Source organism: Amborella trichopoda, chromosome 8 (assembly GCF_054954075.1).
Source record: "Amborella trichopoda isolate Santa Cruz 75 chromosome 8, AtrichopodaSantaCruz75HAP2 v2.0, whole genome shotgun sequence".
In the NCBI taxonomy this organism is placed as follows: Eukaryota; Viridiplantae; Streptophyta; class Magnoliopsida; order Amborellales; family Amborellaceae; genus Amborella; species Amborella trichopoda.
The window spans coordinates 15,661,450-15,686,422 of record NC_142343.1 but is presented as its reverse complement, the minus strand read 5'-3'; the positions used below and the strand labels follow the sequence as shown (position 1 = coordinate 15,686,422).

Genomic DNA, 24,973 nt, shown 5'->3' with positions numbered 1-24,973 from the left:
TATTCATATAATTTATAAAAAAACTTAATATAAAATACTCTAAGATGTCGGATATAGATCAAACCATCAATGGGTCACTTGATCTAAATTGGACGGCTGGATGGGAGGGAAGTATATATCTTCTAGGACAAGTATAGAAACCTTTTGCATTTTACTTTCCCTTTCAACACATTGTTTTCACTCTTTTTGATCCATTTGCTAAACTGAGAAACTTATTTCCCAATCCCATGTATTTCATATGGCCATTAAAGCCTCAAGCCCGGTTTTGGTTAAAGCACGTGAAGCAAATCAATCAAAATTTCCTACTAATGGGTAGATTGCTTAATTTTAAGCAAACGCCAAAACTCGCTTGCATAGAAGTGCCACCAAATTGTAGGTTCACAATCATTGTGTTCGCATAAAAATAGTCAGGATTAAAGGTTTTCAAATGAAGAGTTTCTGGAAGAATTGTTAAAGCTTTTCCTTAGCAAAATTGGGTGCGAAAACTGTGTAATACCACTAAAAATTAAAAAAAAAAAAAAAAAAATTCAATTTTTTTACTGACATACTTCTACATATACATACATAGCCTTGCACCAATTAGCAATGCACCAGCAGTCAGTGTACCTTCAACCTTAACCATCAAGCCGAAAACTCGCTGTCTGTCCACAAGCCTGAAAAGAAAGGGGAACTAATTATTTTGGCTTCTAGCATGTACTGGTGTGTAATGGTATGAAGCCTCTTGTGGGTCCAAATGCCACCCATATCAATCAGAAAGAAAGAACAGAAACAAAAGTTTGAAATGGTTTACCATGGAAGTGTGCTTGAGTATAGACATATTGCAAATATTGCTCATTTGATCACGTGATAATAACAGACGTGTGTGTGGCACGCTTTTCCAACTTTCCCCAAGAGCAGGCTTAGAATTTCCTCCTTCACCCACTACAGTGTGGTTTGTAACCTGGATAACAGGCCTTGAGAATCTTAAATAATTAGAAGCACAAGTGAAACCAACTGAAATACTTGAATCACATTGACTCCAATAAGCATAACAAAACAGGAAAGAACAATTAAAAGAGCATAGCACCTTTTAAGCCAAAAACAAAATTTGAAAGGTATTATTGGAAAAGAATAATACATTTTGAGTTCCATGCATTCCTAATCAAACTTTGTATAAACAAACTAAATATATGTTTTATTCAATATGTATCATGATGGAAATGGCCATGCAGATCTGAAGAGGATGGGATGTTTGTCTATTTCAGTGCCCGGTGAAGAAAAATGTGTGGAAAAACCTTCAAACGAGACATTAAAGATGATGGGCATATATAACCAGATGTGTGAATAATAAAGCACCAAAAGAACGCAAAAGATTATCTAAATTCCATATTAGACATGAGCATTAGTGTAGAGCCATTTACAGGTAGGCTCCATTTAACATGAAAAATTATGCCTACCATTTAAACTGATGCAACTAAGTGTATTTTCTTGTTTATTTTCTCATGTGCTATGACTTTGCCACTTATAAAAGAAAAGGTCATTCCCATGTGTTGATTCATGAATTAAACCAGTGTTTCACAAACCGGCGAGCTGGGCAGTCCAGGTATAAAGAACTCTTGTGGACTCACCCAGTTCCCACCAGGGTCTACCTTTTTTACAATACAGAACGGGCTAGCAGGCTCCATGGCCCACCATTTCAGTTTTTAAAACATTGGATTAAACTAATCACCTTTTAAACCATCACATTCAAAGACACTAACAATCTCAACTTCAATAATGAACTTTTAGAGGTTGCTAAGAAATTTTTATGTTATTGTTGCTGTATAGAAGTAAATATTCGTCCACATACATAAAGAAACAAAAAAAAGAACCGAAGCTACTGAACATACTCTAATGGATATGAACTGGTTGCAGAAAATCTAGAGAATATCTTACCAATACTGCAAGATTATAATCTATAGCAAGTTTCTTTAGAATAAACCCCACATTTAACATCAGAGAGTGCCCTGCGCAATCACGGAACACAGATATGCAATTAGAGCAGAGTACTGAATTTAATTACCATAAGACATGCATCCATTATCAGCCAAATCATATAAAATAATGCAACTTTCTGTATAAAATACCATTTGTGTCAGTGGACACATGCAGAGTGTTTTAAAATGCGGGATGCGGCCAAAAGCGGTGGGGGGGCCGATGCGGCTCGATGCGGTCCGGATGCAGGTGCATCGCGACGATGCGGCCAATAAGTATAAAAAAATTCCAAAAAATCTACAAAAATAGGTTAATGCATAGAAAAAAATATGGAGGTGATATATGTAATAGTAGGTATTTTAGTTTAATGATTAACTCCAAAAATATTAATTGTCGAAGATTCTGTATCCACTATCCCCTGATAGAAGCTAGAAACTTGAAAGTTGAAACTAGCGTCATAAAACATTCAACATTCAACAATCAACAACCATAAGCACAGATTTGCAACCACAAACTTCAAAGTTACAAAATAGTGTTACTACAAACCAAAAGTCCATGTCTCCATGAAGATTAAAGAGTTTTGAAGTCAAGCTGAAGAAGAGTTAATAGTTACTTAATACAATCATCCCAGACAATTTTGAAGTCAATTTTTCAAATATTAATCAGAGAAGTCATCTTGAGAGTTGTCATGCGCATCATCAATATCATCATTGACGGCCTCCACGTATTCTTCTTCCTCGGTCTCCTCTAAGTCAGCCTCCTACTCCTCGACCTTTGGAGCTGATGTGTGAGTGCGACTTGACCCAGCTCCTACTGCTCCTCTACTCCGCTGTGCTCCAATGTTAGGTCGATCTTCTTCATTAGCCCTTGTTGCTAGCTTGAATCCATGGTCCACTCACTTGTGGAATCACCATCAGCTTCATACAATTAAATAGGGTTGAGCTTCATGCAATTTTGATACCTCTCCCTAAGCCGCTCATTATACTGTACATAAACCAAATCATTCAACTTTTTCTGTTCCAACCTATTCTTTTTTTTTGTATGGAGCTGTAGTAGAAAATTGAAATTAGATTTTATATTAAAAAATTGAAAATTGAAATTGAAATTCAAGAAATAAGGATTAAGGAATAAGGAGTTAAGGACTTACATGCTCAAATGTACTCCAATTGTGTTCACAACCAGATGAGCTATATGTCAGATTCAACACTCGAATAGCGAGACATTGTAGATTTGGTGTCTCGCTTCCATATAATGCCCACCATGCAGCTATATAATATTTTATAATTTATATTATAATATAGATAAAAATTAAGGGTAAACAAATAAACAATGGAACTATATATAAAGTTATATACAATTAAGGGTACATTTTGCCTTTACCTGGTTCTGTAGTGTTCCTATTTCGAGTAGCAATATCTCTCCCAAAGTTTCCCAAGGCTAACTTGAACTTGATCATCCTGGATATCTTTGTCAGACACCAACCTCTTAAGTACATCTAAGAACCCACCATTTATTACACGATTTGACTCAATGGATGGGTACTTGTAATGAAGAAATGGGGTTAGAAAGTAACCGGCTGAATGGAGGTGCCTACGAAGATGGGTATCCCATCTCCTATAACAAATATCAAGTATAGCCTTGAGCATATTTTCATCATCCTTAAAAACATTTTTTATCTTTTCTCTTGCCCTTTTCATTGCCTCATGTATGTAGCCCATGACGGGTTTCACATCGTCATCAACCAGTCGAAACACTCTCACTCACCTCCAATGCAAGAATTATTTGACTCTAAAAAGATGTATTCAGAATAATTTTTTCAGTCTTTCTCCCATCCTTATGCTTTGACCATTAACTTTGACTCCATTGCTCCAAAGCAAACATGGTCCTCAAGGCACTTTTTTGCTTGGATAGGCTTCAAAGAGTGAGAAATGACGTGGTAAATCTAGTGATACCCGGTCTCACTAATTCTCTCTTCTTTGTAAAAGATCTCATCATGCTTAGGACTATGGTGTGATTGTAAATAAATCCAACAACAAACATAGCTCTTGAAATCACCCCACTAAATAAAGATGTTGTACCCATTTCCTTGAGCATAAGATTAACACAATGAGCAACGCAAGGAGTCCAAAACATATGCATCATTTTCAAAGTCAAGAAATGCCCAGCTACTGCATAATTGGCACCATTGTCAGTGACAATTTGTACCGCCTTTTTCTCTTCAACAAACTCTACAATCTCATCCATCAAGCCACATAAGTATGTAGCATCATGTGACTTGTCTGATGCATCAACAGATTGAACAAAAAAAGTACATGTTGGATAGTTAACCAAAAAATTAATGAATGACCTTGACTTCCCATCGGACCAACCATCAAACATAATAGTGGCCCCATATTTCTCCCACCCTTCTCTTTGAGAAATAAAAATTTTGTTGACATCGAATACAACATCCTTCAACAAGGGCTCCCTAACTTCATGTAGTGAAGGAAGAACAAATCTTGAGCCATATTACCCAATTGCCTGGACCATACATGTAAAACTATCGAGAGTTATAATATTAAAAGGAACGCCGGCTATGTAAATCCACTTTGCAATCTACTTACATACCGAGTTCCTCTGTTCTTTCTTGTATCTATTTTCAATTGTAGTTTGTTTTGTTTTCTTTCTCTCCTGAACCACAATTTCGGGGCTAGGGGTGAAAAAAACATCCATTGGCCTCTTAGAGAGAGGTATTCTTTTTTCAACACTACCACTAATATTTATAACCCTCTCTCTTGAGACTGGAGTTCGAGTACCCCTTTGCCTCATTGCAACTTTAGATATATAATCGTCAGCATCATCATCAACATCAACATCATCATCAAATAATTGCATATCATCAAGTAATTATTTTCTTTTCATTTTTTTTTTGTCTTTTTTCAATTTATCCATGTATTCTCTAATCTCCTTTTTTATTTCATCGATAGCTTGTGGGCATGTTCTTACATTCCCAGAATTTCCAGCTAAGTGTTTTTTTTGTCGAAAAATACCACCCATATAAGTCTTTCCACAGAGCATGCAAATCACACAATTTCTATCTTTCGGATTTTTTAGTTTGACATATTTCCAAGCCGGATCCTTCTTACTAGAAGATTGGGAAGAAGACATTGCCCCAAAAAAAACTATTATTATACAAGGAATAAAAAGTTACCGGTTCTTGAAGCAGTGCTCGATTTCTTCACGGCCTTTGAAACCCCCGATTTCGTATCACAAATCCACCTTTAGGTCCCCAAATCAACAACCAAAGGGTTCAAATCAAGATCCAAGTATCAAACAATCCACAAATCCAAGATCTCAATGAAAAATAATTTTCGCTCAAATTTTTTGTTTGCTCGATTTCATCCCAAAAAAACCACGAAAGTGGTTGTAAATGCTCGTTTAGGGGGTTTAATACCGCCCCGAACTATTTCCCCAAAGTTTTGATGGTAAAAAATGACCATTTTGCCCATCCCGAGGGGTACCATTGAAAAAAAAAAAGGCGGAAAATTATGCGGCGCATATGCGGTAAATGCGCTATGATGCAGCGCATCGCTCCAAACCGCATATGCAGTGTTCACCACATACCGCATGATGCGGCTGCATTTTAAAACACTGCACATGCATGTGCATGGAAACTTAAAACACCATTTGTCTGTAAATTGTACATCCATGAATGCCGGAAAGAAATTCAGTGTTCCACTATCATACAAAGTCTGATGGTTCAGGGTTTTCTGCTACAAGATCTATGCAGAATCAAGAAGCTTCCAGAATAATCGCGGTTCAAGATTCTCCAATATTTCCAAAGTATCAAAACCTCAAGAAGCATAGAAGGTTGGCATTGAATGGGTGCAACGCTGGCAGTAAGAAGCAAGTTGAACAACACTTTGTGAAAACATTAAAGAACTCAAGATCTTTCTCTTTCTTGACACAAATTAATGCTCTCCTAAGACAATATTTCCCCTTACTAGTAAAAATCATGTGCATCTAAGTTCTCTACGTAAATTTTTCGTTGGCATATATGGTGATGGAGAGCAAAGCTATTCTTATATTTAATATTTGTTTAATTTCCTAGGATTTACATTTTTATTTTAATCTTAGGGTTTATTTTTTAGGGTTTTAAATCCTTTTTAGGGAATCTAGGATTTTTTATATAGTTTAGGATTTTAGGAGATGTTCAGAAAAGTGGTTAGAATACTTTGAAATTATTTATTTTATTAGGGATAAAAGTGTCATTACAAAAAAAAAAATTTATAATATTTCAACTTAAGTGGGGGTAGTTTTGATCTTTTTCAATTACAATGTAATAAAAGAGCTTGGAGTGTTTAGGTTTCTGACACTTTTGGAGCGTGAACAGTAAAAGCAGATTGTGAATAGTGACAACAAGCCCTATCTATGGTTTTGGGGTCACTTTTTTATGCAAGGAAAGCCAAATCCACTTAAATCTGGCCTATTTTGATGTTTATTTAACAATTTTTGGCCACTTTTCTCTATTTTCCTGCATCAAATTGGTATCAAAGTCTAGATTTTCTTCAACAACATGGCTAGGAATCTACAACAAATCTAGGGTTTGCTGATTTTAGGTCAAGTTTCACCAAATCAACCTAGAATTTGCTGTTTTAGATAAGGTTTGTGAGTTTGGTAAACCTATCGAAGCCAGAAGAGGTCCAGGTAAGGGTATTCATATGGATCCACCTCATGATGAGCAGGATCAGGAGGTAGAGGATCTAAAACAATCAGTTCAAGAACTTACAAGGCGGCTTGTAGGCTTCGATCGTTTGCGAGATGAAGTTTTGCATGTCCAAGATGATATTGAGTACAACCTCTTTTACTATTGTTCTCCCTTGGATGAGTCGAGTGAAGAGGCATATGATCGAAGGTATGTGCGGCCAATGTTTGCAAACTCGGCCGATACAACTTAGAACCAGCCGGTCAAATAGGAACTAGGCACTGGCCTATCTGATTTTGGCCAAGTTCAGTGGTCTAGCCAGGTATTTTGAAAAAAATTCAAACAAACATATATAAAATCCCAAAAAAACAAGGGCATATATATAAAATCCCAAAAAAGACAAGGGATTTGTTTGAAAGGTGTTTCTAAATGTTTTTTTATCATTTTGGCAAAGATTGGAAAGTGTTTTGGCCATGAATACTTATTTTTATATCTTCCCATCTTTTTCGAAAAAATTCAAAAATACCCCTAGGCACAAATCGATTATTTAAAATCCATTTTCTTCACTACTTTTCAACTTCATTTGGATGTACTTTATTTAATCAAGCATTAAATATACTTTTCATATTATTTTTGGATTTGTTTTTGTATTTTTGTATTTTTTTAACACTCTTTGGACCTTTCGAGACCTACCTAGTTAGGCGGGTTCAACCAGCCGGTTTACCAGTTACTCGGACCCCCGACCCTTGGCCAGTTCGATTTTTTGGACACTACTCAAAATTCATAGATCCAAAGTAGATATTCCTAATTTTGAAAGGAAACTTGCAACCCAACGGCTTTATAGACCAGTTAAATACAGTAGAGAGGGTCTTTGATTGCAAGGATGTACTAGAGAATAATGAAGTGAAGATCATTGCGATTAAATTGAAGCAGGGTGCTTTCGTATGGTAGGAACAGCTGAGAGCAAGGCGAGAGATAATGGCAAAGCCCAAAATAAACACTTAGGCAAAGATGAAAAAGAAATTAAATGAAAAGATGAAAAAGAAATTAAATGAAAAGTACTTACTTGAGAAGTATTTACAGTACTTGTATCAAAAGATGCATGTGTTCCACCAAGTAGATAGGTCAGTAGATAGATACACATACGAGTTTCATCTTTTGACTGCCCATAGTGATGTGATCAAGCAGAAGGAGAGGTCCATTGCCAGGTATGTTATGTGAATCGATTGCACCAATCAATTCAAGATGTGGTAGTTTTGCAGTGGTATTGGACCCTTTATGAGGTCTATAACCTTGCAAACAGGGATGAAACTCAACAAAAATGACCCTCAAACAGGTAAGAGTGCAAATGCGAGTGATGGGGGAAATAGGGCAATAGCCCATGGTGGTGATTTTAAAAGAAAAGGTAGCATGATGGGTGCTGGTTCGACATCTCGCACTGCTGGAACGACCAACCAATGAGATTCCCTAGGCCAACAAAAGGTTGTTTTGGGAGTTGGGAGACTCAAAAGGGGTGCCAGTAGCAACATCAAGTACTACAAGTATCCGGGGATTGGGCATGTCTCATCACAGTGTCCAAATTGCAAATTCATTAACCTTTCTAAAGAGTTTTATAATGAAGACAACAAGCATTCTTTTGAAGGTGATCCCATCTATGATGAGCAGGTTGATGAAGAGGACCAGGAAGTGACCTGTAGTGATCATGAGGAGGCATTGGTGATTCGGCGCAGCATGATTACACCCCGAGAAGTAGACGAGGCAGATTGGTTAAACCCGAAGAATTTCTCATCAATTTTCTTCCAATATCAGCAAGCCATTGATTGAGACTCACCACCAGCCGTTGACGAGTGTTCAGATGAAGAAGGCAGTCATCCAATTTTTAACGAGGAACCAAGTGAAAACAAGGTGTCAATGGTCGAGATGAAGATGAAAAAGTTTTGGAAGCGGTAGTTGCTGATTTGGTTAGTGAACTAAGGGTTGGAGATGATCATCTCGAAGATGGTCCCTTGGTTTGTTCTAGAGATGAACCAAGGCAATTTCAGCAGGGTTTAATGGTTGTACTAATGCAATTTCAGCTAGTTAATGTGACTAAACCGAGGGTACATAACAGTTATTCTATCAACATATAATGACGCTTTCCTCGAGGGGTTCTCAAAAGTGTTTATGAATATATCGACTGATTGCAAAGACCCAGTTTCAATGCACAACCATTGTATTTTGGGACTAGAACCGCTTCAGCTCAAACTGCTTGTGGATAAGCTTAACAGGTTCCGGCCGGTGAAAGAGGGTCATCAATAAGTGCTTCAACAGATGCTCCAATCGAATCTGCGTCTCGATCTAGCTCAGATGCTTCCTCCTTCCCAGTTGCCCTGCTGTTGGCTAATCGGATCTGCTACCGAAGAAGCGCTTGCCTCTTTCTTATGCTCGATCTCCAACCAATGAAACTACTACAAAAAAGTCTAACCCCTAATTAATATACGGGGATTGTTGCCTTCTATACTTCAGCTCATGTCTTTACCATTGCTGGGTAGTCAAGGAGTGCTCCAACTTGATCAACTGGCTCTTTAACCGGCTCTTTACCATAAGCGGTGGTTCAATTGCTCCTGCTGGAACCTCTGCCCCTGCCGCTGGATAGAAATCTCTAATACCTGGCTCTGGGGCGGGCTATTCCGATTGATCCGGAAGAGATGCTATTAGAGGTTCTCAATCCTGATATGGAAGGTCTAAGTGGAGATTGAAGACTAGTGCAATAACCCACAAGTCCCAAGATCGTATTTATAGTATTCGGGTTGAAGGTTGTTGGACCAATGCAAATTATCTTAACACACTTCAAAACTCGATGATGAATTTTCTCCAACTAAGGGAGAATGATGGAAGGCAAAGTTATTCTTATTTTTAATATTTGTTTAATTTCAAATGATTAATTCTTGTACTTTAGTCTTAGGGTTTATTTTTTAGGGTTTTAAGTTCTTTTTAAGGAGTTTAGGATTTTTTTATATTTTTAGGATTTTTAGAGATGTTTAGAAAAATGGTTAGAATACTTATGGAATTACTTGTTGTATTAGAGGTAAAAGTGTCATTACGAATTTTCTTTTAAGTGAAAGGACTTATAAGGTATTTTTATAATGTTTTAACTTAAGTGGGGGAAGTTTTGATCTTTTTATATTCTAATGTACTAAAAAGGCCTAGAGTCTTAAGGTTTTTAAAACTAAATAATTTTGATGGGAATCGTATCCGTATATGTTTAGGAATTAATAAATAGCTGGAGCCCTCCATCTTTAACTGTAGATTATGATCCACACTAGCTTTCTCAAACTGACCCAGCGGTTCCCATGATCCACAAACCACTGCAAGAGTTCATGATTGGGCCACCAAAGCCAACCAATTGGCTAGGGGATACAATCCCAGTCTATGAACTATAGGTTCTCCCCCAGAGACAAATCCATGGTCCTCCAGACTATGATGCAACCACAGCTCAATGGTGCATAGGGGTAATCTCTCACACATGTACACGCTTCACCCTTAAAGGTGTTATCTTTCCTAATACGGCTGTCATTTATACATGCTGTATGATCGTTCGAGGATGAGGCTTTGGCCCAGTCTTTAAAGGCCAATCATCACACACAAGAGTCATACAGTCCCTCGGCTCATTCATCCGGGCAACTCTAACCTCATCAAGGGAAGACCAACTGAACCCTTATCGATTTAGTTCTATGCCCAGGTGCCTTGGGTTTTCCAATTCAACTGGCCTAGCATGTCAAGCCAAGTCTGAGTATCGACAAATAACATTTTCTTAGTATGGTCCACAAAAGGACCACACTCCCACTGAGTTTATGTTTCACTAGATGAAATGTTTATACAAGCTCTTATGAGGCCTTTAATAGCCACATAAACCCAACATCTCCCACTTGGCCATTGAAGGCCTTACAATCTCTCTTGCTCACTTTCTCTCAGCCCCATCTCTCTTACATGCTTTATAAAAATATTTAGAGCTAGCCCCTTTGTAAGTGGGGCAGCTATTATTACCCCAATGGGTATGTAGTTGATCTCGATCTCTTCACACTGCACCTCATTGCGCAGGTGATAGAAGCAGGGCTTTATATGCTTGGAATTTTTATGGAATCGCAGCTCTTTGGACACACATATTGCGGCGGAGTTGTCGCGGAAGATTCTCATGCTCTCACATTGTGTGGGCTTGAAACCAAGTTGATTAAGATAATTCTTAATCCATACAACCTCTTTGGCTACCATGCAACACGCCACATACTCTGACTCCATATTGGATAATGTAATCACATCTTGTTTCTTTGATATCCAAGAAACAATTCCCCCCCTCCTCCCCCCCCCAAGCATGATTACATATCCAGATGTAAACTTTGCTTCATCTAAATCTCCTTGGTAACTAGCATTAGAATATCTTTCGAGAGCGATTTCTGATCCTCCGCCATATGTAAGCACGTAGTCCACAGTCCCTTTCAAATATCTCAAAATTCCCTTAACCGCTCTCCAATGCTCAATCCCTGGTTTTCTTCATTGCATACAGGAGGGACCCTACTGCACTTCTATTTGGTACTTTTTCCATAGCTTTCTTTTCTTTGTCATGGTCACTAGGGCACATTTTATTACTTAGCTTTGTCTTCTTGTTGATCGGGGTTGTCATGGGCTTACATTTATCTATTTCAAACTTTTTCAACATTTTCTTGCAGTAAGTTGCCTGGGAAAGTTGAATGGTTCTCTCTTTTTTATTTCGTATAATCTTTATGCCTAACACATATGAAGCTTCCCCAAGATCCTTCATATCAAAGTGTCGTGCAAGGAATTTCTTTCTTTCCAACACGACGTCAATTGAGCTACTAATAATTAGCATATCATTCACATATAGGGAGATGAATACGACATTACTTTCCCTGACTTTTTTATAAATGTAGTAGTCTTCTTGGCTAGAGACAAATCCTGTCAATGACATTGTCTATTGAAATTTTATGTACCACTGGCGCGATGCCTGTTTTAGATCATAGAAGAATTTGTTAAATTTTCATACTAGGTTTCCTTTCCCTTTTTCTTCAAATCCCTCGAGTTGTTTGATATAAATTTCCTCTTCTCAATCCCCATTAGGAAAGGTTGTCTTGACATCCATTTGATGGACCTCAAAGTCAAAGTGGACTGCTATGGCTATTAGGATTCTAATGAATGGAAACTTTGCAACTGAGGAGAAGGTTTCTTCATAGTCTATCCCTTCTTTTTAGGTAAATCCTTTGGCTACTAATCTAGCTTTGTATTTTTCTAATTTCCCTTTTTGAGTTTAGCCTTTTCTTATAAATCCACTTGCGTCATATTGCCTTACAGTTTTGAGGTAGGGATTCTAGTTCTCAAACATGGTTTTGGTTTATTGAAGAGCATTAATCTTTCATGGCTGCTACCCAATGGTTATTTTCATAATAGTTTATGGCTTCTTGGTAAGTCTTAGGCTCATGATCTGGTTCATCCTCAATCCTATCATAATATACCCCTAGGTAGGTAAAATGTTCGGTTCACGTTCAAGTTGGGGTTCGGGTTCGGGTTTAGGTTCTCGATTCTTAGCCTTGTCACTAGCCATCTCATAGAGAACGGCTTTCTTGTGACTTATTTTTGCTTCGAGGAATTCATCCTCAAAGAAGTGGGCATCTTGTCTCTCAATAACCGCCCCAATTTAAAGTTGAAGAATCGATACCTCTTACCATCATCAAGGTAGCCGATGAATATGGTCTTGACGGTTTTGGGATCTAGTTTTGTTCAGTTTTGGTATGGGACAAGGACATGAGCAGAGAAACCTTACACTCTTAGGTTGTTGAGGGACGGAGTTCGACTATTAAATTTTTCATGACGAGTAAGAGGAGCAGCTTTGGTGGGAGTCCGGTTTAAGATATATCCAGCTATTAATTCTACTTCTCCCCAAAAGTCTAAGGGGGGCATTGCACGCCCCATCATACTTCTCGCCATTTCTACCAAGGTCCTATTCCGTCTCTCAACAACTCCATTTTGTCCTAGTGTGTAGGGCATAATATATTGATGGATGATGTCATGCTCAACACATAGGTCCTTACAGAGTTTGGAGAAATACTCGCGCCCCTATCGTTTCTTAAGACTTTGATTTTCAAATTCGTTTGGTTTTCTACCTCAGCTATGTATACTTTGAATTTTTTTAACGCTTCGGATTTTGTGTGCATTAAATATATATGGCCATATAGCGAGTGGTCATCAATGAATGTGATGAAATATTTTTTGCGACGTTTGGTAGCCACGCTCATAGGACCCTAAATGTCGCTATGAATGATTTCTAATACACTAGTAGCTCTTTTGCCCCAGTGGAAATTTTTCTCGTTAGTTTTCCATGCACACACGATTCGCATACTTTTGATAAGTCAATTTCATAGTTTTGAAGAAACTCATATTTTCTTAATTCTTCCATTCTATTAAAACTTATGTGCCCTAGTCGCATATGCCATAGAAAAGCATCCAAATTACTTAAAGAAGAGACAAAAGCAATCACTTCTTTTATTTCAATTGAAAAGAGACCGTCCACAAGTTGGCCGATCATAACATTATCATTTCAGTTTTTCACAATCACCTTTTCTCCAATGAAGGCGATGACAAAACCGGCCTTAGCCATTTTAAGAACCGAAATCAAGCACTTCCTCAAATCGGGAGCATAAAGTGCTTGTTCTAAGATCATAACCTTTCCATTGTTCATTTCAAGCGCATAGTCTCTAACACCCAAGACGTCAGTCTTTTGATTGCCTCCCATGAATCTACATTGCTCACCCGGCCCCACGGGAGTACAAGTGCAGAAGCCATCTTTGGTGTTTTTCACGTGAGTCGTAACTCCTAAGTCAAGATATCAAGATGCACCCTTAGGGTTGGCTAACAGAGTTTTGAAGACCACACGAGTTCTTTGTTGTTCCCGAAAGTTTTGTTGGACCTACAATTTTTTGCAATGTAGCCCACCTTCTTGCATATAAAGCAAGGTCTACTATCTCTTTTTCTCTTATTGTCTCTTCTTTTGTTCCCTTCATTCTTCTTAAAATAGCTCTTTCCCCTTTCCTTATTAGGATTAAAGAAATGTTTAGATTTTACCATATGTACTTCTTCTTTTGGTGCCAGAGCGTAGCGCGCGCTCCTTTCTTCTTCCCCTTTGAGCAAGGTGATTAGCTCCTCATGTTTAGGAGCTTTTTGTTGCGCCGAGACAGCTGTGATGAAGGTATCCCAAGAATTAGGGAATGAGTTCATTACATGAACCACTTGCAAAGATTTCAAGGGTCGCATCCTGATAGCCTCCAGTTCTCAAACAAGTGCACGAAAGGTGTGCACATGATCCGATATCTTTGTACCCACGAACATCTTGAATTCATTATATCTCTTCATAGCTATGGATTATTTCATAAGAGATGGATCCGCATGCTCTCTCTCGAGTCTCTCGTGCATTTTTTTTGCAGTACTGATTGGCTCATACTCAAATGCGTACGAGCCAATCATAGCGCATAGCAAGATATGCCTAGCTCGCATATTCTTGTAAGTAGGTGTAGCCCCTTCTACTAGGTAGGTGTAGCCCCTTCTACTTTCTATATATATGTGAGAGAGAGAAAATTAGAAAGAGATAGAGCTTCCTTGAGTGGAGTGTGCCCCCTAGAGAGAGTTTAGAGAGAGAAAAGGTGATTGCGAAAAAGCACCATATTCTTGTAGGTATGTATGCGTATGCATCTCTTGTAGCTTGAGATGAATGGCTTCTTGGATGATGAGGACGATGTTCGGTTAAGATCTCATCCAAACCCTCCTCATAAAGCACACAACCAATTTTGCGCTTCCTTGAGGAGTAATGTATCCCATCAAACCTCTTGATTTTTAGGATTTCAAAGACAAAGGTGCGTGTGGCCATCTATCTTTTCCCAAAAGCAAATTACAGGACTCAAATAAAAAAATAAAAAGAATATTAATGGTGGCAAGAAATCAAGCTTTGATACCAATGAAAGTTGGACTATATGATAAAGCACGGTGTATATTAATCTAAATTTTTCTTTTCTTTCACTAACTAGATCACTTACAAGGTCCAATTACAAATAAAAGCTCTCTCGAAATAAATAAATAAATACGGTTCTCACTTGCTACCGCTAAAAACAACTCTTTTATTCAATAAATAAACTTGACATATTGCTTTATGGGAATAGAATAGCACAAAAGGAAATAAAATAAAGTAACAGTTGTTGGAGATTACCTCAACCAAGCAGAGTACACCCCACACCGAGTCTCCTACTCCAATGATACTCGGGATCAATGATCAATATCGAATATACTATGTATAGCAAAACCCCCCAATTATGAGAACATATGGAACTGTCTTGAACCAAAGTGCTAAGGCCTCAATGCCTTAGCCTACCTTAAGCCCCTTTGGCTTAATCTAAAGAGGTGAGAGATGAAAGGTCTCCTAGGTAGGTGTAGCCCCTTCTACTTTCTATATATATGTGAGAGAGAGAAAATTAGAAAGAGAGAGAGCTTCCTTAAGTGGAGTGTGCCTCCTAGAGAGAGTTTAGAGGGAGAAGAGAGAAGATTAGAGGTGTAGAGATTTAGGGGAGAGGGGACCCCTATTAGTAGATTTTTTAAGGTGTAGGGTTTGTCATCTTTGGTGAGATCAAACCTAGACCATTGATCTTAAGAGACTTGTGGGGTAAGAGATGTAAGCCACCTATTCATTAGATCCACCATCAAGATTTTAAAGAATATGCTAGAACCTTATTCTGCATTTTCTAAACCTAATCCCATCCAATATTGTAACAAGAAAAATATAATCATACTTTCTCTTTTTTATGGATTCAAAGGAAGGCGCTAGATATTCTACGGTGCTAGAAAAATATAATCATACTTTATCTTTTTTAAAGAAGGTGTTAAAGCTTAGGGTTTGTCATATCTAGTGAGATCAAATCTAGACCATTGATCTTAAGAGACTTGTGGGTGAGAGATGTGAGTCATCCAATCCTTAGATCCACCACCAAGATTTAAAGAAAGGTATTAGAACCTTATCCTCCATCTCCTAAACCTAATCCCATCAAATATTTTAATAAGAAAAATATAATCATTCCTCATTGAATTAGACTTCAAAGGTCTTGCATTGCAAGATATACCAAAATAAATTTATTGATTCCTAAACGAAGAAGGCTTTACACAAAAATTAGAAAGCCAACTTAGTATGAGGGGCCTTAGACCAAAATGGCAAGCCAACCCTCTATGTGTGAGGCATGCCACCCTAAGTGGCTCCAATTGAGGCCCCACACAATCTCCAAGTTATTAAAAAAAAAACAATGGGTTCCCACCTCTCATGGTGGGCCCCCATATGCTAAGTCAAATAATAAAAGAGCAATAAACCTTATTAATAATTATCTAAAAATCATTTATTAACTAACTTAACATAAAAAGAGAAAGTATGATTATATTTTCCTTATTAGAATATTTAATGAGATTGGGTTAAGGAAATAGAGGATAAGGTTCTAGCACCTTCCTTTGAATCTTGATAGTGGATCTAAGGAATTGATGACTTACATCTTTCATCCAATAAGTCTCCTAAGACCAATGGTCAAGATTTGATCTCACTAAAGATGGCAAACCCTAAGCCTTAAAAATCTATAAAAAAAAGTCCCCTCTCCCCCAAATCTCTACACCTCTAATCTTCTCTCTTCTCTTTACTCTCTTTAGGGGGCACGCCCCACTTAAGGAAGAGCTCTCTCTTTCTAATATTCTCTCTCAGATATACATAGAAAGTAGAAGGGGGCACACACCACCTAGGAGACCTCTCATCTCTCATCTCTATAGGTTAAGCCAAAGGGGCTTAAGGTAGGCTAAAGCATTGAGGCCTTAGCATTTTCGTTCAAGACAGTTCCATATGCTCTCATAATTGATCATTGATCCCGAGCACCATTGGAAGAGGAGACTCGGTGTAGGGTGTACTAAGCTTGATTGAGGTAATCTCTGACAACTTTTATTTGTTCTACTTTATTTCCTTTTATGCTATCTATTCCTATAAAGCAATGTGTCAAGTTTATTTATTGAATAAAGGAGTTGTTTTAGCGGTAGCAAGTGAAAACCGTATTTGTTTCGTATTTATTTATTTATTTTAAGAGAACTTTTATTTGTAATTGGACCTTGTAGGCGATCTAGTCGGTGAAAGAAAAGAAAATTTTAAATTTATATACACTGTGCTTTATCACATAATTCAATTTTCATTGTTATTAAAGCTTGGTTTCTTGCTGCCATTAGGATTCTTTTTATTTCTTTAATTGAGTCCTGTAATTTGCTTTTGGGAAAAGAAAGATGGCCACATGCACCTTTATCTTTGAAATCTTAAAAATCAAGAGGTTTGATGGGATAAACTACTCCTCATAGAAGCACAGAATTGGCTATATATTTTATGAGGAGGGTTTGGATGAGATCTTAACCGAACATCGTCCTCATCATCCAAGAAGCCATTCATCTCAAGTTGCAAGAGATGCATACATGTGATGACCCTAATTTTTCTAAAACTGAAAAATGATAATAATAATTGCAATAATAATAATAATAATAATAGCAATAATAATAATAATAATAATAGCAATAATAATAATATAAAAATAAAACAAAATATTTACATAAAGATGAATAGAAGTATGAAGTAATAGCCTTATAAGAGAACAATAGGTAGGTCTATAACTTTTAAGTATCTAGATAGTTGTTTTTGTACCCTTCATATCGGCCTTCACTTCCCAATATTCATTGGTCAATAATTTATAGTTTTTCTTAAGGGTCCATCCAAGCACTGTGGTCTTAGTAGTAGTAGTAAGGGTCCATCCAAGCACTGTGGTCCTAGTGAATATTGGTCAATAATTTATAGTTTTTCTTAAGGGTCCATCCAAGCACTGTGGTCCTAGTAGTAGTAGTAAGGGTCCATCCAAGCACTGTGGTCCTAGTAGTAGTAGTAGTAGTAGTAGTAGTAGTAGTAGTAGTAGTAGTGGTCCTAGTAGTAGTAGTAAGGGTCCATCCAAGCACTGTGGTCCTAGTAGTAGTAGTAGTAGTAGTGGTCCTAGTAGTAGTAGTAAGGGTCCATCCAAGCACTGTGGTCCTAGTAGTAGTAGTAGTAGTAGTAGTAGTAGTATTAGTAGTAGTAGTAGTAGTAGTAATTCCTGTAAAATGATTATCTGCGAATTTGCATTCCCTTCCGTATTTAACTTTGGATTTTCATTAAAGCTCATCTATTGATAATAGACTGTTCATCGTGTTACATTTCATGAATGTCTTTTAGAACTGCTACTTTTCTTAAATCATTGCCCAAAATGTTTGATTGATTACTAGTAGGAATTTCAAGTAGTAGTAATTCCTGTAAAATGATTATCTGCGAATTTGCATTCCCATAAAATTGTAATATTTCCGTATTTAACTTTGGATTTTCATTAAAGCTCATCTATTGATAATAGACTGTTCATCGTTTTAGAACTGCTACTTTTCTTAAATCATTGCCCAAAATGTTTGATTGATTACTAGTAGGAATTTCAATGAAAGTGATTGTTTTAAATTGCTTCAAGTGAATTCATGTTAATGATTTCAAAGATATTCTGGATGCGCGATATTGCTACTTTCTGATATTTAAAGAGTTTTAGAGATACTTGAAGTATACAAGTGGACTCATCCGGTACGCCGGTGAGGATAAGTGGACCTATCTGGTATGTCGGTAGGGATTAAGTGGACTCATCCAGTATGCCAGTGAGATATAAGTGGACCTATCCGGTACGCCGATAAGGATTAAATGGACTCATTCGGTACGTCGGTAAGGTATGATTAGACCTGCAGGGATTAAGTGGATCCATACAGGACGCTGGTGGGGCTTATAGGTGACCTACTGACCTGCAGGGATTAAGTGGATCCATCCAGGACGCTGGTGAGGCTTATAAGTGACGTACTTGGGATGCCAGTAGGGTACTTTGTGAAATCTTTCGAATTATGCATCTCTGTTAAAGTGTTTATATGTATTTCAATCTTTTGGATTATGCTAAATGTGTATCACCGAAAGTGAAACTGTTGTCTATAAATGCTCTTCCTTGTTTTGCTTCAATAGACGTCTTGTTAGAAAATGTTTACATCTTCCAACAATGATTATTTTGAGGACTATGATGATCACTTACTGAGTAGCCAAACTCATCAAACGATGGTAATTTCTTTTCAAGGTAATTGCAGTCTCATAGTTTGAATGCACAGCAGGACCAGCTTTGAAGAAATTGAAGTCATGATTAAATTTTCCTTTGTAACTTTTGTTCAAATTCACCATTGTAAATTTTGTCCTATCAACAAATGTATTTATCTAGACTTCATGTTAACATTAGTTATGAGTAGACTTGGTAATGGAAAATTTTGCTTTGTTCTTTAAGAATTGATTGTCACATCTCAAGAATTTTAGTGTTATAAAACTTGGGGTGTGACAATTTTGGTATCAACGTAATAGGTTTAGGATTCCTAGGAAATTTGAATAGGAATGTACTCTAAGTCATACTTATTGTATGTACAGACTAGTACGAGGTCAAGATCCCGAATGGCTAATTCATAAAGCCTCGGAAAATATGGTTGCCCTTATGCAACATCAGATGGAGAACAACAATCCAGCTCGGCAGTCAGCTACGGGAAATGGTGGGTGTAATATCGAACAATTTAAGAAATTAAACCACCTTCCTTTAAGGGTGTTGCAGACCCACTACAAACCAAGGGATAGATGCCATTGGAGAAAATATTCGAGGCAATGGAATGTCCATCTCTTAAGAAACAGTCCATAACTATGAAGAGATATAATGAACTCAAGATGCCCTAGGGTACAAAGATGTCGGATCATGTGCACACCTTTCGTGCACTTGTTCAAGAACTGAAGGCCACCGGCATATGACCCTTGGACCCTATGCAAGTGGTTCATGTAATGAACTCACTCCCTAATTCTTGGGATACCTTCATCACGTCTGTCTCGACACGACAAAAGCTCCTAAACTTGAGGAGCTAATCACCTTGCTCAAAGGGGAAGAACAAAGGCAGAGTGCGGGCAACGCTCCGGCACCAAAATAAGCGGTACATATGGTAAAATCTAAAAAATTCTTTAAGCCTAATAAGAGAAGGGGAAAGAGCTACTTTAAGAAGAAATGAGGGAATAAAGGAAGAGACAAAAAGGGAAAAAGAGGTACTAGAACTTGCTTTATATGCAAGAAGGTGGGCCACATTGCAAAAGATTGCAAGTCCAACAAAACTTTTGTGACCAACAAAGAACTTGCTTGTGTGGTCTTCGAAACTTTATTAGCCGACCACAAGGGTGCATTTTGGTCTCTTGACTCAGGAGCTACGGCTCACGTGACAAATACCAAAGATAGCTTCCGCACTTTTACTCTTGTGGGGCCGAGTGAGCAATATAGATTCATGGGAGGAAATCAAAAGACTAACGTCTTGGGTGTTAGAGACTATGTGCTTGAAATGAAGAATGGAAAGGTTATGATCCTAAAACAAGTATTTTAAGCTCCCGATATGAGAAAGTGCTTAATTTCGATTCCTAAAATGGCTAAAGCTGGTTTTGTTACCGCATTCATTGGAGAAAAGGGGATTGTGAAAAGCCAAAATGCTACTATTATGACCGGCCAACTTGTGGACAGTATCTTTTCAATTGAAATAAAAGAAGTTATTGCTTTATTGCTTACGTCTCGTCTTTTAAGTAATTTGGATGCTTTTTTATGGCATATGCGACTAAGGTACATAGGTTTTAATAGAATAGAAAATTAAGAAAAGATGGGATTCTTCAAAACTATCAAGTTGACTTATTAAAAGTATGCGAATCGTGTGTCCATAGAAAACTAACAAGGAAAATTTCCACTGGGGCACAAAGAGCTACTAGTGCATTAAAAATCATGCATAGCAATATTTGCGGTCCTATGAACATGGCTACCAAAAGCCGCAAAAAGTATTTCATCACATTCATTGATGACCACTCACGTTATGCCCATATATACTTAATGGACATAAAATCCGAAGCCTTAGAAAAATTCAAAGTATACAAAGCCGAGGTAGAAAACCAAACAAACTTGAAAATTAAACTCCTAAGAACCGATAGGGGCAGCGAATATTCCTCCGAACTCTTTAAGGACCTGTATGCAGAGCATGGCATCATCCATCAATGTACTATGTCCTACACACCAGAACAAAATGGAGTTGCCGAGAGATTGAATAGGACCATGGTAGAAATGGTGAGAAGTATAAAGGGGCATGCAAAGCTCTCCCTAGACTTTTGGGGAGAAGCCGCCGGATATATTTTAAACCAGACTCCCACCAAAGCTGCTCCTCTTACTCATGAAATATTCACTGGTCGTACTCCGTCCCTCAACAACCTAAGAGTATGGGGTTGCTCTGCACATATCCTTGTCCCCTTCAACCTTGAAAATGGGGTGGTTATTGAGAGCCAAGATGCCCAGTTCTTTGAGGATGAAGTCCTCGAAGCAAAAATAAGTCACAAGAAATCCGATCTCTATGAGATGGCTAGTGACAAAGCTAATAATCGAGAACCCGAGCCCGAACCCCAACTTGAACTTGAACCTGAGCCCGAATCTAGAAAAAGTAACCGAGTTACTAGACCACCTCAATATCTTGAACATTTTAACACTTCAGGCCCTCTTAGTACATTGTGATCTTAGCATATAAATTAAGATAGATTTCATCCCTAGTGTGGTACCTGGGCTTTCTTGATCCTCGCTTTTGTTTGCTGATGAACATTTGTGATCTTGGCAGAACACATATCTGATGGAGAATCTCGTAGTCATCGGCATTACATGTCAACTTAGTGTCATCTCTTCGGCCCTTGGATTCTCTCTTTCCCATACCATGAAAAAATACTCTTCCTCATCCCATTATTCCAAAGATCACAATTTGATTCCTCATCCCATCATTCCAAAGATCAGAATTTGATTCTCCCATTGATCTTTAGAGTTTCTATGCTGCCACCAAGTCTCTTTTATACATCCCTTAATTAAGAGAAACCAAGATGTTTTTACATGTCTTGTGTTTCTTTCATTTCTACAGTTCCCAAATTGAGTATCCTTCACATAGAGTGTCATTTCTCCCCAACATTGTATTACCTTTCTCTATAGTTTTACTGTTATAAACCATACTCGTGGCACACTACAAAAAATGCTAGTACAAAGATGTGCCTTAATATATCACATCCCTTTTCATTTACTGCAGAATAGAAGATGTGCATCCCATGATAAAATTATGATGTCTCTAAACTCACAAAGAGTTTATCTCTGAAACTTTTGAGTATGAAAAATAAACTCAAAATCACAAACTTAATACTCAGTTCCATTCCCAAATCATATCATTTAGTGAGTTTATCAATTAGTGACATACACATCACAACAAAGTTTTCACAACAGAAAATCAGGTTGTGCACCTGTCAATAAAATACTCATTTCTTTCAATCCTAAAGAATATCTTCCTGAAGCCTTTTTTTTAAAAAACTAGACTAAAAACCAAAACATAGCATCATGGTGTGAATCCCAAATAGTATTTTTCTTCGGAGAAATAAATAAGTGACATTCACGTCACAAAATATATTATACTGCAGAATTCTAGGATGAACACTATCTAGTAACATTGTCTTTTCTCTCTACCTACATAGAGTTTCCTTTTCCAACCTTTTTTCTTTGAATGTATACAAAAAAAGGGAACAAAAATCTTCCCGAATGCCTTATATCACTCTATTACGTAGGCTTCATAAATATAGATATTCACATTGTCATGAAAGACATGAAACTACAAAAATTCAGGATGAATCCTCTCCAATAAAAATTCTTTTCTTTATTTCCCATGGAGTTTTTTTCTCTCGGATAATTTTTGTTAGAAACTAGACTCAAAATAGCAACTTGAAAAATCAATGTGGCCCTCAAATCATTCTCTTAAGAATGAAAATAAAATCTTGACATTCATGTCAAAGAAACAATTTTCATTACAGAAAACGGCACTTGTGCACTCTTCAATAAAATTACCATATCTTTCCAACCACAAAGGTTTTATTCATGAAATTATTTTTATTTGAAAGTAGATTCACTTTGATGAGTTACAGTCAAATTTTACCTAGAAATAAAATTATTTGCTTGGTGGAAAAATTCATGGAACTCAGTGTATTTTGCAGGAAGATCGTACTGACACCCCTCAATGATGAGTCAATAACTCTTAATTCCCCCAAGATCTCTCACTGAAATTTTGCAAGAAGATCCTACTCTCAAAAACACAATGTTGTTGAATTATGCATTAAAGAAATACTTCATTCTCTTGTTCATATTAGTGCTCCAAAACAGCACAGGATACCTGATTCTGCAGAGTGCCTTTTCAGTGTAGGAGTCATGCTAATACGTTTTCTGAAGGTTTTCCATATGACCACAAAGCCATTGCCTTTTGAATCTCTGATTCTCAACTCAACCAAAACAATGGAATGAAAGAGAACTGGTAACAAGTAATCTAACTCTGATACCAATGAAAGTTGGACTATGTAACCCGAACAAGTGTATATCGATTAAAAGTTTTACCTTTTCTTTATTTTCACCACCCGGATTACTTACAAATGTCTAAATACATAATGAGAAACAATTGATGAACACAATGAATCCCAAGGAGTCTCACTTACTGCCACTTAACAATTCTTTTATTACACAAATAAAATTACATAAACTTGATCTTGAGATCATGAAGCACATAATACTCATAGAAATAAGAGATCACTAGAAAGGATAGTTTTCGCGTGCGAATGCGTTCCCGAGAGAGGGAGTGGGCTCAGGTCGCGGAACCTCGGATTGTTGGAAGCTCCTTGTGGTTGGGATCGTCGTCCCTTGATCGAGGTTTTTCATATGATCACAAAGCCATTGGCTTTTGAATCTCTTATTCTCAACTCAACCGAAACAATGAAATGAAAGAGAAATAGTAACAAGTAATCTAGCTCTGATACCAATAAAAGTTAAACTAAGTAACCCGGACAAGTGTATATCAATTAAAATTTTTCTATCTTTTCTTTATTTTCACCACCCGGATGACTTTTTTTTGGGTAAGTCAGTGGGTGAGAAGGTCCCCCTACCCGTTTTTCATTAATAAAAAACCAGAGGAAAACAAGTAAGATACAACCCTATGAAAGGGCACTTGCACCAGATCATGTAATAAAAGAGAAGAAAGAAAATCTGACGGACTATGGCGTCACACAGTGACACCGGGGCCAGCAGCTGCCCTCTTAGGAAGGGCTATCAGTAACCATGTTAGCCTCACGAAAGACATATATTATGGACCATCGATGAGAAGACAATCTGGTACAACAATTGTCAACAATCGTCTTTAGCCTCCAAGGAGCATTGCATCGATTCTGAATGACATTCACAAGCAAAGCCGAGTCACTATCACCACCCGGATCACTTACAGATGTCTAAATACATAATGAGAAACAATTGACAACCACAAAGAATCACAAGAAGTCTCACTTACTGCCGCTTTAACAATTCTTTTACTACAAGGTTCCAGCAACTATGCTAAAAAGCATAAAAAGAAGATGTCGGAGATTACATCAACAGTACCCCACACTGGGTCTCATCCTCTAATGGCGCACGGGATCAATGGTTTATCTCAGATCTTTGAAATATGGGAAAGCCTTTCACATGGCTACAACCTTTAACTAAACTAGAGAGTAATATTTGAACTATAGGCTAAGTTTCAATACCTAGTATGATAGACTAGGTCTCAATACCTAGACTTAGGGCATGGCCCTCTTTTCTTTTCGCAAGGATATCTCTATCTTAGAGGCTAGAGAGGGAGAGAGAGATCAATAGAGAGAAGAGAGAGATGAGAAGTGTAGAGATTTAGCCCCTATTTATAAACTTTCTTTAGGGTTAAGGTTTCTTAGGGTAAGTCATCCTTATGGAGATTAGATCCAAACCATTGATCATAGAAAACCTGTAGGGTGAGAGATATGAGCCATACATTCATTAGATTAGCCATAATGATTAAAAAGAAGGTGCTAAAACCTTATCCTTCAGCTTCCTAAACCTAATTCTCATCAAATAATAAAACATGGAAAATAATGTGATGCTTTCTCTTATTCTTACACATACTTTAACTTGAAAATCAAATCTCTTAATTCTCAAAACTTTCTTTTCTTGTTTCAATCAAAATCTCTACACAACACTGTCCATAAATTTTCTCTTGTTCGAATGCCTTGATTCACAAGGTTAGAAAATAAGAAAGTACCTCCGCAAAGTGAGGTGTGCCACCCATGGGGCCCTTATG

General features: G+C 37.4%; 1 protein-coding gene across 50 annotated transcripts in view; it reads right to left on the bottom strand.

Annotated features, from left to right (window-relative positions):
* Positions 1-435: 435 nt before the first annotated feature.
* Positions 436-24,973, bottom strand: part of RAD51D (DNA repair RAD51-like protein) — a 43,816-nt gene continuing 19,278 nt past the window's right edge. For 23 of the 50 annotated variants that reach the window (XR_016061284.1, XR_016061281.1, XR_016061280.1 and 20 more), the window contains 3 exons: positions 1,915-1,985; positions 791-940; positions 436-653 (listed from right to left, as the gene is read on the bottom strand). Coding sequence is in view for 8 of the 50 variants with exons in the window: in XM_020667174.2 (XP_020522833.1) it covers positions 615-653; positions 791-940; positions 1,915-1,985 (260 nt within the window). In the remaining 42 variants the exon portion in view is untranslated. Of the gene's footprint in view, positions 654-790; positions 954-1,914; positions 1,986-5,143; positions 5,212-24,973 lie in introns of all 50 variants that reach the window. The other 27 variants (XR_016061278.1, XR_016061282.1, XR_016061285.1 and 24 more) reach the window with 3 other exon arrangements.